Source organism: Oikopleura dioica, chromosome 2 (genome assembly GCF_907165135.1).
Source record: "Oikopleura dioica chromosome 2, OKI2018_I68_1.0, whole genome shotgun sequence".
NCBI lineage: Eukaryota > Metazoa > Chordata > Appendicularia > Copelata > Oikopleuridae > Oikopleura > Oikopleura dioica.
In genome coordinates this window covers 13,909,217-13,923,982 of record NC_137292.1, presented here as the reverse complement: position 1 = coordinate 13,923,982, position 14,766 = coordinate 13,909,217, and the positions used below count along the sequence as shown (strand labels likewise).

The following is a 14,766-nucleotide window of genomic DNA, read 5'->3' as shown; positions in this document are numbered from 1 at the left end:
AGTCACGCTCAGTTGGAAATACTTTTAATTTCAGATAATTTCATATTTAAGTTTGGACGAGGTAAGATGTGTTTGCAGGCGTCTTTACAAGAAAGACAAGAAATTTTTGTCAGAAGTATGAAAAAATAATACAAAAGAGTTGGTTTTGTGTAGTCCACATTATTGTGTTTCGATGAGTTTACGTATTGTTTTAACTTTGTTTTTACTTTGATATCCTCTTTATAAATCGATTTTCGTGAACATTGGCAGTCGATGAAAAGTGGCATCACCTGGCGCTTCACCAGCCGGACTTCTCCTGTTTGGTATCTCCATCCCAGTTGCTGTGACCTTTCCCGCGTCGGGATTTGCCACTTTCTTCGCCCGAGTGGTACTTCCTCGTTGGAGTATGGATCGGGGTCAAGTCTTCCTGGGATGAGTAGTTTTCGCCTGCCATGGGCCCCATGCCGGCTTCGGAGCTGAACAGAAACGGTAAAATTTGCTCGTCCCTGTCGGGTTCATCGCACCCGTCGATGGGTTAAATTTGGGAACAAATATTTGATCAGCGGTGGCCGCGCTAGTTTAGGTCTATTGTTGTTTCGAGGGCTTTTACGGTTTTGAATAGACGCCTGAAATAACTCAACAGCCCTCGGTGGGGCCACGCCAGGGTGGAGTGGCTTACAAGCCGCTGTAAATACTTCTCAGAAGGTTTTGTTTGAACTTCTGATCAGCAGTTGACGACCTGTGACACATCTTTAGCGATCAATCAAGTCCATCAAAGCTATGGCCAAAAAGATGGCTTTTGCGTAAGAGCTCCGGTAAGACTTGATTCATCGACCACAGAGAGGTCTTTTATTATCGAATACAGTGTCTCGGTTCATTTTAATCCGCCATCAAAATTAAGCGTAGAAAATCAATTATTACTGTCACTAATTATTTACCTGTGAGTGAACTGGGAGAGATTAGGGTAGAGCTTGGGGACCTCCTTCCAGAACTTATCCTTGCGCAAAGTACGGAAGCTCTTGCGTGCCTGACGCCAGATTCGGGAGCCCGTCGATTTTCGGGAAGACGCTCGCGAGCGTGAGCGTTTCCTACAAAAATCACGTTAGTGAACAAGATAATATATATCATGTGACTAAGGTTGTGTCTCTGACCGAGCGTCTGGGCAAGGAGTACGTAAGGAGGGAGGTTCCCGAAAGAAATAACCGGGAATTAGGGTTAATTGTTACTGGCGCCACCTGGTATTTTATATGCCGAGATAATAAGTATACTTGAGCGTGCTTTTTTCACGTGAGGGTTGAAAAAAGCTTCTTTATTTTCCCCTTACTGACCCCTTAGGCCGGATGTTCGTGTTCAGATTATGCAGTTTGTGGTGGTGTCTATTCTAACGAGGCGATTTCTACGCTGCGTATTATTCTTAGTGAAACAGAAACCATTTTCTGGAGTTTTGTGATGACTGTAATTACCTCTCCGTGGAGTCGGCCTTTCGACCACGTGGTGGGTAGTACTGGTTGTTCACGAATTGAATGTTTTCTTCGGTGAAGTTCTTGACTCGGCAATCGTTTCGTCGATTGCGCTCCAAATCGTCAATCACATATGGTCGCTTTTGCTTCTTGTTGAAGCGCACGTACCAGCAGAATCCGAATGCGCACATGCACATGGTGCAGAGAATTGCAACGACGACCATGACTGTTATCAGAATGGGCGTCATGTATTGCATCGGATTGTTGAGGTGGTTCATCTTCATCTAAATTTAAGTCGTTGGTTCAAGATTTCAGCTGAAAGGGTTAGAGAAGAAAGCGTTAGTACGGTAAATCTGTCATTCTTTTTTCTTTCCTACGGAAACCATGTTATCCAGCATGTCGCAAAAAGCGCTGGCTTTATCGCGTTGTCAAGAATACGCGTTTTTATGGCTCTTGTTTTTTATGATCACAAAGGTCGTTAACAACGTTAAAGAAAGACAAGAAAACTACTATTGTTGAATTTTAGCTTACCGTCAGCTCGGTGAGCTCGCGTTGATCTGTGATGAGGCCTCGCTCGCTCTGCTGTCTGATATTTTGGTCCATTTGGTCCATGGTGTCCCAGATTTCGTTGATGCCCGCGTCGTATGCCATTTTTGTTAGTTGCGCGACTCCTGAGAAGAAAGAGTTAGCTTTGGGTAAATTAAATCAAGGACTGGTTCTTTTGTTGTTGGGAAGAAAGGGGGTCGTTTTAAAGGGTCTTGGTCAGTGAGGCGGAACCGCGTCTCGCAGCGGGGTGAAAATTAAAGGGAGATGACGAGAGGCCCTCGTAGCTCAAGCGGAAAATCATCATTCCCCATTTTCTTCTACAAGTTTATCTTTTAATCATTAAATAAAACTTTCTATTTCAACAGTTATTAACAGAACATATGTGACATATCCACCAGTTCTCGAACTGTACCTCCGATATAAGCTTCAGCTACGTCCTGTACCACAAAGTTGTCCTTCAAGTCCATCTACTAGTGACACATTGCTAAGCAAGCTTCTGGTAACTCTGAATCGCAATCACGTAGTTCTCTGTTTCAAAATGAATAGTAAGATTTCGAGGCACCTCTTACTGCGCTCGGTGAAAAACTCAAATTTTGACGAAACGCGAAGGAAACGGAGTGCGGTGGTGGCGCCCTACTCGGCTTGGAGCTCCAATGAAGCGGCGCAAGCGAGGCCTCAGGCTCTGCCACCATACATCCTTACACCACCGCCAGTAAGGGTTGAATCATTTGAAAAAGAAAGTTACGATAAGCGGATTCAATCGCACACATTCACAAGCTCCAGCACTAGCTCTCCCAAAAGTCGAATTCCGACGCACCTTGACGCAAAAGTGGATCCAAGCCCGAAAAAAAGGACACAGTCATCCTTCTTTGCGCTAGAATGATATCGCAATGACTCGGCGGTTCATAATCTGTGGTGACTCGGGCTGGAGGAGCAAGAATGTCCTCAATTCTTTCTAATTTTCATGTGAAGATTTATTGCAGTTCTTTCATTTCAAAAGTACCCAAACACTTCAGAATAGTTATTTTTTACTGCCGTGATGTTTTACTTTTTATTAGATGATTAATGTGACATAAAAACTTACCTTACCAAAGGAACCATACGAGAATCAATAGACGAAAAATGCTGAATACGACTCAACAGGATTTCGAGTTGAATACTGCGGATATATTTGAAATATTCTTTTGTTAAATTATTCATCACAAATTTAACCACTAAAGCCGACGAGCATAATGTACGCAAAATCGTAAAATAACTTCCCTAATTCATATTCACGAGAAAATTCTTTGGCGTATTTTGACAACCTCGATATTTGTGGACCCAGTACCAAAATATTCGATTCAGAGGTCGAAAATATGAGAAGAAAAGACTGGGCATTTATACTCCGCAAATATTGAAGGTAAATAGTATTGAGGACGTCGTAACGCTGGGTAAATTTGCTTTAATCGATAGGAAGTTCAGCAAACTAAAAAAACTCAAAGCTAGTCAACCGCCTCGTAAGGAAATAGTAGAATTCGACAAATAGCACATTCTGGTCAAAGTTACGTGTAAGGTCAAATTGACAATTCTTTGGAAATTCCACGGTCGCGCTGGAGGGTTCTGCACTTTATCTTAATCCTTATTGTTAACGACAGCCGGAGAAATTGACGATTTTGCGGTCAGAAGGATTAATAATCCAGGTCAGCACCTCCTCAATCAAAATTAATTTTTTCAGGAGTTTCAGGAGTTTCAGGAGTCGGGGAACCGGAGGCAACTATCATCAAAGTCTATATTTGCACTTGCGAAATCGCATCTTTCAAAATTTCCATAATTCTGGCGACTGTCCCTTCCATTACGAATATTTGACATAGTAAGCAATTTCATTGACTCAGCGCCAGCAATTCGAAATTCTCTTTGCTCAAGCGTCCTTGCCCTTTGTGCTGGCAACGATTACCCAGCATGAAGGAGAATTTTCAAGAGTTTTGATTCTGCTGGGCCGTTATCGCTCTAACAAGCTCCTGATCAATAAAATATCTGAAGGGGGATGAAGGCGATCTAACCGCGGGGATGATGTTTTCGTTTTGAAAGGGCAAGAAAAAACAAGCACTCGACGGCGGAAATAGGAAAATACGCTTCTGTCAAGTGGACACAGCGGGAGTGGAGCACAATCTTGGACAAGGCGGAAGGGGGTGAGAACATCAATGGACGGATTTGTCTCAACAACTGACCCAGCTTTTGGGGCTTTGCTCTGCCCGAAATCACACTTTTTTAAGGGGGGAGTTGCTCAAGAATGCTTTTTGGTTATGCAATCTTGGAATCCTTCCGGAAATTCTTTGTTTTGCAAAACATCAAAACAAAGCTTTTCCTCTCCCGTTTTTGGGAGCCGGAATTCAGAAAGATTATGTTCTAAGGTGGCAACCCCTGAGAAGCGACCACGGGGGCAATTTACCTTATCTGGAAATATTAACTGCACCGAGGCGTAAAATTTGGGCCATCGGATCTATCCATCTCCATAAGCGCTACCGTCAAATTTAGATCACCAGCTGTGGCCCTTTCCGCGAATTATCTCACCCACACGTTTGAAAATTTTTTCCTGCGACTGCACATGCCCTGTCAAACTGGTTGACACTTCTTCATGTTCGTCACTTTCGGAATTCCGTGTCTAGCCACCCTTGCGGGATTACAGAGTGGCCGGGCCGCAATATTCGCCATTTATGCCTTGCACTCGTGTTTGATGCGGTCTATCGGACATGCGGGTTTCGATTTTTCTCCTTTTTGGCTGTCGGAGAAAAATTTGCTTTTCTCGGATTTTGGCCGTCGGCGAGTGGGCTAATGCCCCCTTGTGGGAATTGCAACAGATGTTCGACTGTCGGAAATCTTTTCCACGCCACCGCCTGTTGCGCGAGAATCGAGAGTACTTTATAAATTATTAACCTAAATTGCCGCCTATTAAATCTATTAATATGACAATGGCAGGGGGCCAAAGGGGCAGCCCCTTGTGGTCCTTGGAACTTGAAAATCAAATGAGAGTAAATGGAACTTCAACAACAATCGAAAGTTAATTGAGAAAAACGAGTGCTTTTGTTGATACTCTGGGTTTCCACGTTGGGCCAAAATAATAATGCGAAATTGAATTATCCAAAGCTGGGATGAAAAATTGGATTAAAAAGTGACAGCTTGTAAGATGATTCGAAAACGAGAAGAAACAAGTGGTCAAAATAGACGGATCTTGAGTTGGATCGAGTGACATGAATTTCAATCATAATCTGACCTACTTCAGTACCATCTTGCTTGTAAGGAGAAAAATGGCTGAGTCTGTTTTCTTTAATAAACCTACTATTTATAATCTGGCGCCAAATTAAAGTCAATATTTTGATGAAAGTTTTTCAAACAGACGTTTACAAATATGCGGTCTTCAGGAGCATATTAAATCGAATCAGATTTCCATTGATGAGATTTCATAACGTGTCGAACTGGGCCACGAGCCACTCTTCTCTGCTCATCTTCTCAGGAGAAATAGAAGCGAGCTGCTCATCTGTGAGAGTCGCGCGTCGTCCAAGCTGCACGTAACCATAGGCAGATTCCAGGCGGGGATTAGGAACCGACCGGTAAGCGGCGTAAAAGCCAGCGTAGGACCGCTAGAAGAGGATTAATTAAGGCTAAGATAGAGAATATGGCTAGCAAGTGAATATGAAGCGTTTAGAACTATTTCGGCCGCGCAGTTTAGAATTTCGTTCCATTTCTTTTTTATTTCCTTACCGAGTTGTCACTGTGGAACTTGACGAACATTTCTCCACTCGCGGCGATGAAGCTGTGTGTACGGGGAATCGGGGACTAGGATATGGAATGTTATGGGTATTAGTGAGCAGGGATTAACTTCCGGGCGCTATAAGGAGGTTTAACCCGTGTTCCAAATAATCCCCGCTAATCTTTTATTTTTTTCTCCCTTATTTCTCATGCTCACTGAATTTGAGCTCGCTGACAGTAGCTTGGCAGCATGCCTCTTCAAAATTCTTTTTGAAAATATCGACATGCGATCGAATCACTCATGAATATTATTTGCTTGGTGAAGACTTCAACTAGCAATGTTTGGCAATACACAGAAATCAAACCTTTTTGGTTTTCACTGCCGCTCCACAGATGGTTTGCAGCAGGTTGTCGCCGTCTTCCTTGTCTCCTTCGTATACTGACAAATAGTCAAACCGACAGTTCCCCTTCCAATCTGGACCTTCTATATGAAATCGCGAAAATTGGAGCTAGAATTATGTTATCGCTTATTTTGATTTAGGGCGGTGCTTGAAACTTACCAAAATAGGATCGTTCTGTCCAGAGAAAATATACCACTGGCAGTCAGTATTAGCGGGGTACTTGATCGGAAATCCTGTAGTCATAAAAACACCGCCTAAAAATAACAGTGGCTCCAAAAATAAACCTTTTAGAAAAAAGAGGATCAAGTTCAATCCCAAAATCCTAATTGAGGCCATTACGAGGGCCTTGAATTGGATTTGATCCCAAATTTCTAGTGTCCAAATAACCATGTCCAATTATCAAAGCGGCTCAAGAAATTGATCCTCAAATTAACCCGAGAAAAATCAATGTTACCTTTGTCGGCCTGATTGATTTTATTCGAGTTCTCGCAGCCTGATGCTTCATCTGTCAACAACTGGAAATTGGCGGCGAATCCTCGGTTTTGAGTGACTCCATCTGTACTGAGCCTCACTGTCATGCGTTCACGAGAAGTGACGATGTAACCGTCTTGTTTTTTGTTCAGTCGGCAGAGAGCAGTGCCGATTTGATTGCCGTCTTTTTGAGAAGTCATTATTTTAAGATTATATATCAATTAGTAACACACCAGGGGAAGCTTAACACGGCCCAACATCTGTTTGAAATTGGGCAGCGAAAGATAAAGAGCTGAGCCGACTAGGTTACCGCCATTGAGGGGTTAAACCCAGTCTGACAGATTGAGCATATCCTCTTGAACCCTTGTATCAATTCTAATGTTTGTTCGAATGATTTCTGATCTCGAGAAGATCAATCAATAACGACCCTTTCCTTCGCCATAAACCCGAATATGATCATTAATAAAGCAGCCACCTGTGGATCGAGCTTCGAAACGCATATCAGTCACATTGAGCCGGATAAATGGCTTATCTTTGCTTGCGAAAATATTCCAAGTGCATTTTGAGTTTGCTGGATATGCCTTTGGGAAATTAGGACTAGTGAATTCGCCAACATCTGAGCTTCGCATATCATATCCACAAGGCGCTTTGGTCGGAGCTTTCGGGGTTGAGATGTTCAGTTAATTTCCGGGTTGTTTTTTCAGTAGATTCAACCCGACCTGGAGTTCTAGTAGGTCGATAAGCTTCCCTCTGATTGATGGAGCTGGCTCCAACCGGTTCACCCCAAGTATCGGGAACAAGATGATCGTGTCTCGGGTTCGAAACGCCCGTGACAGCACGAATCCATTCAATCATTTTCGTGACTTTCACGTACACGCCTGGGCTTCTTTCTCTTGCACATCCAGCTCCCCAGCTAACGACACCGTAGAGAACCCAAGCTCCGTCTTGTTCATTTTGATTGCTTGAAAAGCCTTTCTATACGAGATTAACATGCGAATATAAATGTGATCAATTGACTTTTGTCTTCGTTGATGTCATCTCATGTGCCTGATATCTTCCTTTCTTTTTGGGGCTTCGCTGAGATCTAGGACTCGTTAATTTACAAGCCATTGGTCCACCAGAATCGCCTGAGTGAGCTTTAGAAATATTGAAATCATGGAAGACTAACCTGAGCAAGCATCGCGGCCACCCTTTTCGTACCCCGCACAGATCATCGAATCTGTCAGTTGATTAGCATACCCATCGTACGATTTGCATCTTTCGCTTGTCATCAGCTTCACAGCGACTTCATTGAGTCTTTCGGATAATTTTCCACCTTTTCGCGTTCTTCCCCATCCACTCACCACGCAAGGCGTTCCCGCTGGGATGACGAGGTCTGGCGACGGCAGACAAAGTGGCTTTATAGAATCTGTAAAGATCACTGGCCTGTTCATCTTAGTTGGAGATTTATTACACGATGCAGGGGACAAATAACAATGTTTTACCTCCACGAGTGCGATGTCATTGTTCCAGTCAATTGGTTTTGAGTATTCAGGGTGGTTCACTACTCGCTCGATGTAGCGGTATTCGCCGGAATGAGGGTCGGCCAGATTGGTGACACCAAGTCGGATGACAACATTTGGAGGATGACGAAAAGTACAGTGTACGGCTAATAGTAAGATTCAGAAGGATATGAAGTGAAAGCTGGTCGTGGATCTTTTTGAATCATTCCTGTTACAATCCATTTTGAATTAATCAGCGTTCCTCCACAAGAATAAGTCCCAAAGTCAAAGAAAACTTGCCACGGCCACGATTTCGGATAGCTCTGACTTCCACCAACAATCCTCTGACTGATCAAAAAACTTGCCAACGTAGGCTTTGGCGATGTACCCCAGTAACTCTCGGGGTCAAAACCATTTTGTTCGTAATTATCTGTTCTAAATTCTTCAAAAACATCTCTTCTGTATCTTGGCAAGTTGAAAAATGTGGCAGGATTTGGATTTACTTCTGGATTTCCGCACTCTGAGACGACTTCGATGGGTCTATTTTGCTTTTTCAATTGTTTTCTCCATTTTCTCCCATGTATAACTCTTTAAATCGGTCTGTCAAAAAGAATATATGAATATGTTGCATGTTTATATTATGATAAATAGTATGGTAAGCACCTACGCGAAGAAAATGAAGGATATCTTCATGCTTCAGGAGTCATGTCAATCTCTCTCGAAAATCTGAAAATTGAAGTTGAACGGATGAAGTTGGTGCACTGGGAAACATGATAACAAAACAAAACCGCCAGCTAACAAACCTAACAAAAGTTACGTATAGAAGGGCCGCGGTTGTGCTGATTAGTCAGATCTGTTTAGCCACCACCACCACCTCCTTCAAACAAAAATAACTAATCGAGCCTTATATATTTTTCTGGGCGAGTCTCTCATTTTATTTGTAAAAAAATGATCTAAAGATAATAAAATATCATTTTCATAATTTTCAGAACTGCATACATTGATTTAGATAAGCCCCCGTATCTGCAGAAAAAACAAGGGAAATCTATTAAATCGTGTACAGTGGGGTTTACAAATGCTTCGTACTGAGGCAACCCTCGTTGCGTTCCAAGCATTGAGATAGGGAGGCACAAGCAAAAACCACTGTACCGAGATTGTCAATTCTTGAGCGCCAATCGATAACGTAAATCCTGAATGACATTTATATTTTGTCAACAAAGCCGCACCGCACGCAATAGTCTACACTCCTCCTTGCTTTTGCAAAATGAATCTTCCGCAAATATAAATGCTCTACAAATATAAAAAAAATCAAATACATCGTCTCACATCAACTGCATTAAGAGTTCATTTTGCCTATTTTTCCCTAATGAAGGATCCTGTTCCAAAAAATCCTCCTGAGCTCAACCTTGAAGCCATTCAAGACTGGCTAAAAGAGTTTGTTCTTGACCTCAAAAGAGAAACAAGTAGAAATGATTTGGATAGACTCATTTTATCGATTGAAAGAATGGAAATTCCTTCATATAACTCGCAAACAAGAAGATTTTGTGCGAGCTGGACCGAATTTAAATTTGAAAATGGCATATGTAGTGTATTTCATGACCTCCACAAATATGAAGAATCATGGAAAACTACACCTTTTCAAAATCGTCTCTTAAACCGACTTCCAGAAATCAACGGAAAAAGATTAATGCGGTCTGAATCAGGGTGTCAAATCGCGGGGGATCGAGAAGGGATCGCGCGCCACCGCCCACGCTCGATCCCAAGTCTGAAGGGATCGCTCGCGCGCTTTTTGAACGGAAAGGGATCGCGGCGAAAATAGCAGAGCAAACGCGCGGGCTAGCGCCAGGCTTCATGCGTGGAATTTTCTCCGATCAAGCTCGCGCCGCTTTTCAAAAACTCAGAACTCTTCGTTATTGTCTCAAATTTTATGAATTTTTCAGATCTAGTGTAGTTTTGAATTCTGAATTAAAACAAGAAACTGGTGAGTGGTATGTTGGATCATCTCTTGGAGAAAAATTATTGTCTATTGGTGGCGAAGCACTAATTTTGACGCAAAATTTTGGGAATTTTGAAGCTGCAGTTCGCGTTCAAGCTTTTGATTCAGCTCTCTTTGCATCATCAAAATCTGAGGAACTTAAATTTGTCATTAATCTCGCTGAAGGTAGACAACTCGTAAGTAAAGGACTCAGTATGTTTTTAAGATTATCAAATTGCTATAAACAGAAAAGAAGACAAGGAAAAAGACATTCCATTCCATAAAAATCTCATAAAAAACTTCGCAAATATAGAAGTTTTCGACTCAGAAGATGATTTACAACAGGATTGTCTAGCGTGGATTACTTTAATGGAAAAATGTGACACTGATTTAAGGGAGTCTCAATAGATATCTCATAATAAAGGAGCTTTCGAAAATTAACTGATATCGATAGAGACTGACTTTAGAACTAAACTGCGAAATGATGACTTAGCATTGAATAACAGGAAAACAATCGCAATTGAAGTGCAAGAAGCTTTCAATTATCTGTGGGATATAGGAATCGAGCAGTATGACTTCAAACCTGAAAATATTCTATTAAAAGATGAAAGCGTCAAGCTTATTGACTTCGGCGTTATTCATGAAAGCACTGGGAGAATGAGTTACCGTGAAATGGGCTACGCACGGCGAGGAAGCAAGTACCGACATCACAGAAACCTATGTAAGTGACAACTAACAAATTTGTATTTTGACTTATTGTTTGAAGACTCCGGATCCCCAGGTTTCTGTGGATACAGCCAAATATCATCAATATCAATGAAAAGGGGCGACTACGATGAGACATTAAGGTGTCACTATGCGGCTGACAACATTTTTGTGTTCATTTTATGTGAATGGAAATCAGCTTGGAGCTTGTTGTTTGATCCTATTGACGAAAGAGAGCGAGAACTAGTCAAAAATCAACTGAAGGTGAGGATTTTAAATATTTAAAAATTGACTGTAATTTTTATGGTTTATTTGTACGTATTCTTCTGTGCATGGAAAATTCCAGTCAGCCCGTTCAAATCATTTTATGACGGCACAAAGACTAGAATCATGGCAGAATAAATTATCTTAAAATAAATTTAAAGGAATGTAATGCGTCTTGGCTAACTCAAAATGTGCCGAGCCCTTTTGAAATTTCGACTATGAAGAACGTCATTTCTCTTGAAAATTTACCAGACGTTGATTATTATGCAGACGAAAATCTCACTAAATCTGTTGGTATGGCAAGTCTCAAACAAAGCATGACAAAATTTATAAACATCGACTTCAAAAATTTAACGCGTAACATACTGGACCAGAAGGTAGTGTTTAGAAACTCAATCTCTTTGAAAAACGAAGAAATCAAATCGTTGAATCTGAACTCGGACTCAAGGATTAAAAACACAAGAGACTTCTCTTGAGTTTGCAGAAAAACTTATTTATATGCATGTTATTTTATTTACGCACTTGATATATTCCAAACACGAAGGATTCTTTTTTTCTGAATTTTAAGGACTCTAATCTTTGTGTGCCGATCTCAGTGACGACTTTGATCAGGCACGCATTAAGATATGATTTAAAAATTGACGACGCTGTCATGACCACATATTATTCAACCGAAAGAATCGTTACTTGCCTTGCAATGATTGTCTTTCCAAGAAGTTTAGCGGGACTGAATTTTACTCCCAATAAAGAAGAGAAAGAATTTCAGTATAATTCCATCGAGCATCTTCTAAAAAGGCTGAAGTTCTCTACATATTTGAATGAAAATGGTTGGAAAATTATCAAGTCAATTGGAGTCTGCCCTGAGTCTGAGTTCTGTTACAAAGAATGTAAGTTTTCCTTGTCAATTCAATTTTATTTTATTTATATTTTTCAGTCTGTCTTCACACAAATTTTATTTTTACCAGACCCTTGACTGTGACCGGTGCGTTTTTTGATGGAATCGATGTCTTATTCCATCAAATGTGCATTGACGAGATAATCGATGACAAATACATCATTCAAAACACACTTATGTCAAAGGGCGAGCCGAAGATGGAGATTGAGCTTGACAGACCATATTATGCTTGTTATGATGACTACGTAGACTTTTGCAGGGAGAATAACGATTCCGTATGCAGAGGTGATAACGGCGAGATCATTCCTCTTGTTAATGAAAGAATTAACATGGAGAAAAGCAAATGGTATCTTCTGCCACAAGCGTTCTCAATTATGCTCAAAAGACTCTGATTCTTTTTGAACTCATTTATTATCTAATAAATCATATTGCAGAATTTAATGATTATTTTTGACCATTGATTTTGCAGCAGAAGCGTGTGTAGTATCTGTCTCCTGGTGATTTAAACTTTGAAGGCGCGATCAGTAGATTAAGTTCATAATAGATTTCTAAATAGGAAGCCTTTCCTTAGCTGTGAACTCTTCTCGAGCATCTTTTTTCGCTCTGCTCCCATTCGCATTCATAGAAAAGTCTTCCTCGTCGTGAGCTCATAATTCGGAGACACCCTTCAAATTTCACCGGTTTGCCATCGAATCGATTACCAGAAAGCGAATATTTTTCCCAAAGAACATTCCCATCAGGGTCGTCTTAAGATTGATTGTCAGTGATTTACATAATTAAATGGTGTAGACTTCGGCAATAAGTACGAACCCAAGTTATTTCCCGCATCAAAGGTCAAAGTCAACCCTGATTCCGTGAACTCCACAAAGTTGCTGCCAAGTTGCTAAAAAATTGATGCGAATGATGCTAACAAATATGTACCTTCAGCGAGAATTCTTCCAGACCATTGTAAACAGCCTTCAACAACATCTTGATGTCTGTTGAGTCGGGTTTTGGGTACCCATTGTTAAAAACAGACTTATCCTCTCCCTCGAAGATGCCAATGATGGCAAGATTTTGGAGATGTTCATACTCATCCTTAAAATTTATTCACATTTTCTCGAATGAAACAACCTCTGTAAGTCCATATTTCATATGGTCACATTTAGTTGTTTTTGCTTTTGTTTCATCTTCATCGATGGAAGGTTTTCGTTTCTGGCTCTTATCCTGCTCACTCATGCTTCGTCAATTTAAAATTCGTTCGGCTACTCCGCTCAATTTATCTGAAGCACGAGGGCGCCAGGCCAAAAATGTAAATATAAAATTATATTTGCTTACTGACTTGCATCTCAACCAGTTTTCATTCTTTTATATGACACGTAAAACAGTCACAAAACATTCACCAAGTTTTATTCAGAATTAAGGTTACATTTGTCAGTCCACTTGAAATCATTATCGTGATTTCGAGTAAAAGAGTAAGATTCAGAGGTCCACGATCCACGGCGAAATACAATCGTGAATTCGCCAGAAGAGTTTTTTTCAAAAGAAAAGACTGGACTATAGTCAGATACGTACCAAACTTAAAAAAATTGTTTAAGTTCTCGAAAATTTATAAAAAGTTCTCGATGTCTACCTGAACTGTTCCAAATGAAGTCGACATCAGTCCACGAATCTAAAGCCAGGTCGTCGTTATCTTTCACTAGTGGATAAACTCCAGGAATGATTTTCTGCACCTCCTGAATGTTTTTTAAAAAGATGAAAACTTAAAAACAAAGTCACATTGCATCGAATTCCAACACAACATTGCTCGTTCTCAGTCGGATCAATTGATAAGGGATACATATATTTTTCGTTTATCAAGCCACTGTCATAAAATGCTGAATAATTTATTTATTTGCAATCAAAATCTCCCTTCTTCATTATTTTCTATTGTTTGAATGCTTATAATTCTTAATGTCTTAGTTATATACCTAAGTTCTCGATCCATCCCGTTCCAAGCTTTCCAATCTTAACGTAGAGACTTTCATATACTTCAAGCGTTTGACAAGATCGTCGATTTTTTATTGAAATAATCATTTCTCCAAGAAGAGGATGATAATAAGAGCCAATAAGATTTTGAAACTCAGGCTTCAGAGATTTTGGCTGGTAAAGAACTGGTTCTTTTAATTCCGGATGAGCCTGCAATCGAATTGAATTGTTCTGACTCTTCTGGTTCTCCAGGTCTATTGAATTTACTTGCTGCATATCTGGTAAGCTGGGTTTAAGTCCAAGCATTGTGTCAAGCCCGTGGTAAATCACTTTTCTCATAGCTCCATAAGTAGGGTTTTTCACGGAAAATGGTATATCATTCAATCGGCCTGAATATTTCAAAATAAGTGTTTCTTGAGCCGCTGATTTCAAATATGTAAAAATTATTATCAAATTCTGACTTGGTGGTGGTGCAATAATGATAAGGAAGATAAAAAAGGATCTCATCAGTTTTGTTGTTCCGAGTGTTATAAATCCGTCTAATTCATCTCAAATACGAAGCTTGACACTTCTTGGAAATTGTTTGTGCAAATCACCCGGTGTAATTCGCATCAGATTTCCGATACTAGGTCATAGAAACCACCCGCTGAGATTATGGCGCGCGCTAATGCTTTTTGGGCGTCCCGCGCAGCGGCGTAAAGCACTAGCGCGCAGTCACTTTCACTTACTTATCTGACGATTTGAACACCTTCCGAAAGTTTCCGAAATCCCAAATTTTGAGAGCTGAAAATTTAACATCTTATTTCCCACATATTTGAAAATAGAGAGTGTATTTTGATGTACTCAGATTAAAAAATCGAAATTGAGTAAGAAAAAGCGTCTTACAGCGAATTCTTGCATTCGAAAGAAAAACTAA

General features: G+C 40.6%; 7 protein-coding genes across 10 annotated transcripts; 1 reads left to right on the top strand and 6 right to left on the bottom strand.

The window, feature by feature from the left end:
- Nucleotides 1–8: 8 nt before the first annotated feature.
- LOC145696535 (uncharacterized) lies at nt 9–2,556 on the bottom strand. 3 transcript variants are annotated; one of them, XM_081773590.1, is made up of 5 exons: nt 2,398–2,556; nt 1,971–2,110; nt 1,443–1,717; nt 918–1,067; nt 9–455 (listed from the first exon to the last, which is right to left on the bottom strand). In XM_081773590.1, the coding sequence occupies exons 1-5, from the start codon at nt 2,450–2,452 to the stop codon at nt 278–280; spliced, it is 798 nt and encodes a 265-aa protein (XP_081629716.1). In that variant the 5' UTR covers nt 2,453–2,556; the 3' UTR covers nt 9–277. The 3 variants fall into 3 exon arrangements, with proteins under 3 accessions (XP_081629716.1, XP_081629715.1, XP_081629717.1); XM_081773589.1 differs by having other exon boundaries at nt 1,443–1,723; nt 2,398–2,554; XM_081773591.1 differs by lacking the exon at nt 918–1,067 and having other exon boundaries at nt 1,443–1,723; nt 2,398–2,552.
- Nucleotides 2,557–5,124: 2,568 nt separating this feature from the next.
- LOC145698418 (procollagen C-endopeptidase enhancer 1-like) lies at nt 5,125–6,783 on the bottom strand. The gene is made up of 5 exons (XM_081775622.1): nt 6,567–6,783; nt 6,272–6,366; nt 6,077–6,220; nt 5,724–5,798; nt 5,125–5,602 (listed from the first exon to the last, which is right to left on the bottom strand). The coding sequence occupies exons 1-5, from the start codon at nt 6,781–6,783 to the stop codon at nt 5,423–5,425; spliced, it is 711 nt and encodes a 236-aa protein (XP_081631748.1). The 3' UTR covers nt 5,125–5,422.
- A 201-nt stretch (nt 6,784–6,984) lies between these two features.
- Nucleotides 6,985–7,558, bottom strand: LOC145698417 (transmembrane protease serine 9-like; the record flags this gene model as incomplete). Its single annotated transcript, XM_081775621.1, has 2 exons — nt 6,985–7,241; nt 7,303–7,558. Coding segments are annotated over 2 exons (498 nt in total), but the record flags the coding sequence as incomplete, so codon positions are not given.
- An 18-nt stretch (nt 7,559–7,576) lies between these two features.
- On the bottom strand, nt 7,577–8,922 carry LOC145698416 (trypsin-2-like). The gene is made up of 5 exons (XM_081775620.1): nt 8,732–8,922; nt 8,273–8,652; nt 8,068–8,231; nt 7,752–8,016; nt 7,577–7,710 (listed from the first exon to the last, which is right to left on the bottom strand). The coding sequence occupies exons 1-5, from the start codon at nt 8,755–8,757 to the stop codon at nt 7,592–7,594; spliced, it is 954 nt and encodes a 317-aa protein (XP_081631746.1). The 5' UTR covers nt 8,758–8,922; the 3' UTR covers nt 7,577–7,591.
- A 931-nt stretch (nt 8,923–9,853) lies between these two features.
- LOC145696996 (uncharacterized) lies at nt 9,854–12,331 on the top strand. 2 transcript variants are annotated; one of them, XM_081774135.1, is made up of 6 exons: nt 9,854–10,225; nt 10,266–10,760; nt 10,806–11,008; nt 11,170–11,385; nt 11,577–11,895; nt 11,943–12,331. In XM_081774135.1, exons 2-6 carry the CDS (start codon nt 10,697–10,699, stop codon nt 12,293–12,295), a joined length of 1,155 nt encoding a protein of 384 aa, XP_081630261.1. In that variant the 5' UTR covers nt 9,854–10,225; nt 10,266–10,696; the 3' UTR covers nt 12,296–12,331. The 2 variants fall into 2 exon arrangements, with proteins under 2 accessions (XP_081630261.1, XP_081630260.1); XM_081774134.1 differs by having other exon boundaries at nt 11,553–11,895.
- Nucleotides 12,305–13,162, bottom strand: LOC145696997 (uncharacterized). Its single transcript, XM_081774136.1, has 4 exons — nt 13,017–13,162; nt 12,825–12,980; nt 12,714–12,786; nt 12,305–12,649 (listed from the first exon to the last, which is right to left on the bottom strand). The coding sequence occupies exons 1-4, from the start codon at nt 13,119–13,121 to the stop codon at nt 12,471–12,473; spliced, it is 513 nt and encodes a 170-aa protein (XP_081630262.1). The 5' UTR covers nt 13,122–13,162; the 3' UTR covers nt 12,305–12,470.
- Nucleotides 13,163–13,266: 104 nt separating this feature from the next.
- Nucleotides 13,267–14,196, bottom strand: LOC145698917 (uncharacterized). The gene is made up of 4 exons (XM_081776155.1): nt 13,853–14,196; nt 13,662–13,759; nt 13,516–13,618; nt 13,267–13,461 (listed from the first exon to the last, which is right to left on the bottom strand). Exons 1-4 carry the CDS (start codon nt 14,187–14,189, stop codon nt 13,292–13,294), a joined length of 708 nt encoding a protein of 235 aa, XP_081632281.1. The 5' UTR covers nt 14,190–14,196; the 3' UTR covers nt 13,267–13,291.
- Nucleotides 14,197–14,766: the final 570 nt, after the last annotated feature.

Coding starts and splice junctions, on each gene's coding strand:
- LOC145696535 (XM_081773589.1), bottom strand. CDS start 2,452: ATGGACTTGAAGGACAACTTTGTGGTACAGGACGTAGCTGAAGCTTAT. Junction 1,724..1,970: donor GCGAGCTCACCGAGCTGACG/GTAAGCTAAAAT, acceptor ACTTAAATTTAG/ATGAAGATGAACCACCTCAA. Junction 456..917: donor CTCTCCCAGTTCACTCACAG/GTAAATAATTAG, acceptor GTTTCTGTTCAG/CTCCGAAGCCGGCATGGGGC.
- LOC145698416 (XM_081775620.1), bottom strand. CDS start 8,757: ATGAAGATATCCTTCATTTTCTTCGC. Junction 8,653..8,731: donor ATATCCTTCATTTTCTTCGC/GTAGGTGCTTAC, acceptor ACCGATTTAAAG/AGTTATACATGGGAGAAAAT. Junction 8,017..8,067: donor ATGACATCGCACTCGTGGAG/GTAAAACATTGT, acceptor TCTCCAACTAAG/ATGAACAGGCCAGTGATCTT.
- LOC145696997 (XM_081774136.1), bottom strand. CDS start 13,121: ATGAGTGAGCAGGATAAGAGCCAGAAACGAAAACCTTCCATCGATGAA. Junction 12,981..13,016: donor TGAAATATGGACTTACAGAG/GTTGTTTCATTC, acceptor ATAAATTTTAAG/GATGAGTATGAACATCTCCA. Junction 12,787..12,824: donor TGGAAGAATTCTCGCTGAAG/GTACATATTTGT, acceptor TCAATTTTTTAG/CAACTTGGCAGCAACTTTGT.
- LOC145698418 (XM_081775622.1), bottom strand. CDS start 6,783: ATGACTTCTCAAAAAGACGGCAATCAAATCGGCACTGCTCTCTGCCGA. Junction 6,367..6,566: donor AATCAATCAGGCCGACAAAG/GTAACATTGATT, acceptor TGTTATTTTTAG/GCGGTGTTTTTATGACTACA. Junction 6,221..6,271: donor GACAGAACGATCCTATTTTG/GTAAGTTTCAAG, acceptor ACATAATTCTAG/CTCCAATTTTCGCGATTTCA.
- LOC145698917 (XM_081776155.1), bottom strand. CDS start 14,189: ATGAGAAAAGTGATTTACCACGGGCTTGACACAATGCTTGGACTTAAA. Junction 13,760..13,852: donor GGGATGGATCGAGAACTTAG/GTATATAACTAA, acceptor TAAATTATTCAG/CATTTTATGACAGTGGCTTG. Junction 13,462..13,515: donor CTTCATTTGGAACAGTTCAG/GTAGACATCGAG, acceptor AATTTTTTTAAG/TTTGGTACGTATCTGACTAT.
- LOC145696996 (XM_081774134.1), top strand. CDS start 10,697: ATGAGTTACCGTGAAATGGGCTACGCACGGCGAGGAAGCAAGTACCGA. Junction 11,386..11,552: donor GTAACATACTGGACCAGAAG/GTAGTGTTTAGA, acceptor CCAAACACGAAG/GATTCTTTTTTTCTGAATTT. Junction 11,896..11,942: donor TGAGTTCTGTTACAAAGAAT/GTAAGTTTTCCT, acceptor TATATTTTTCAG/TCTGTCTTCACACAAATTTT.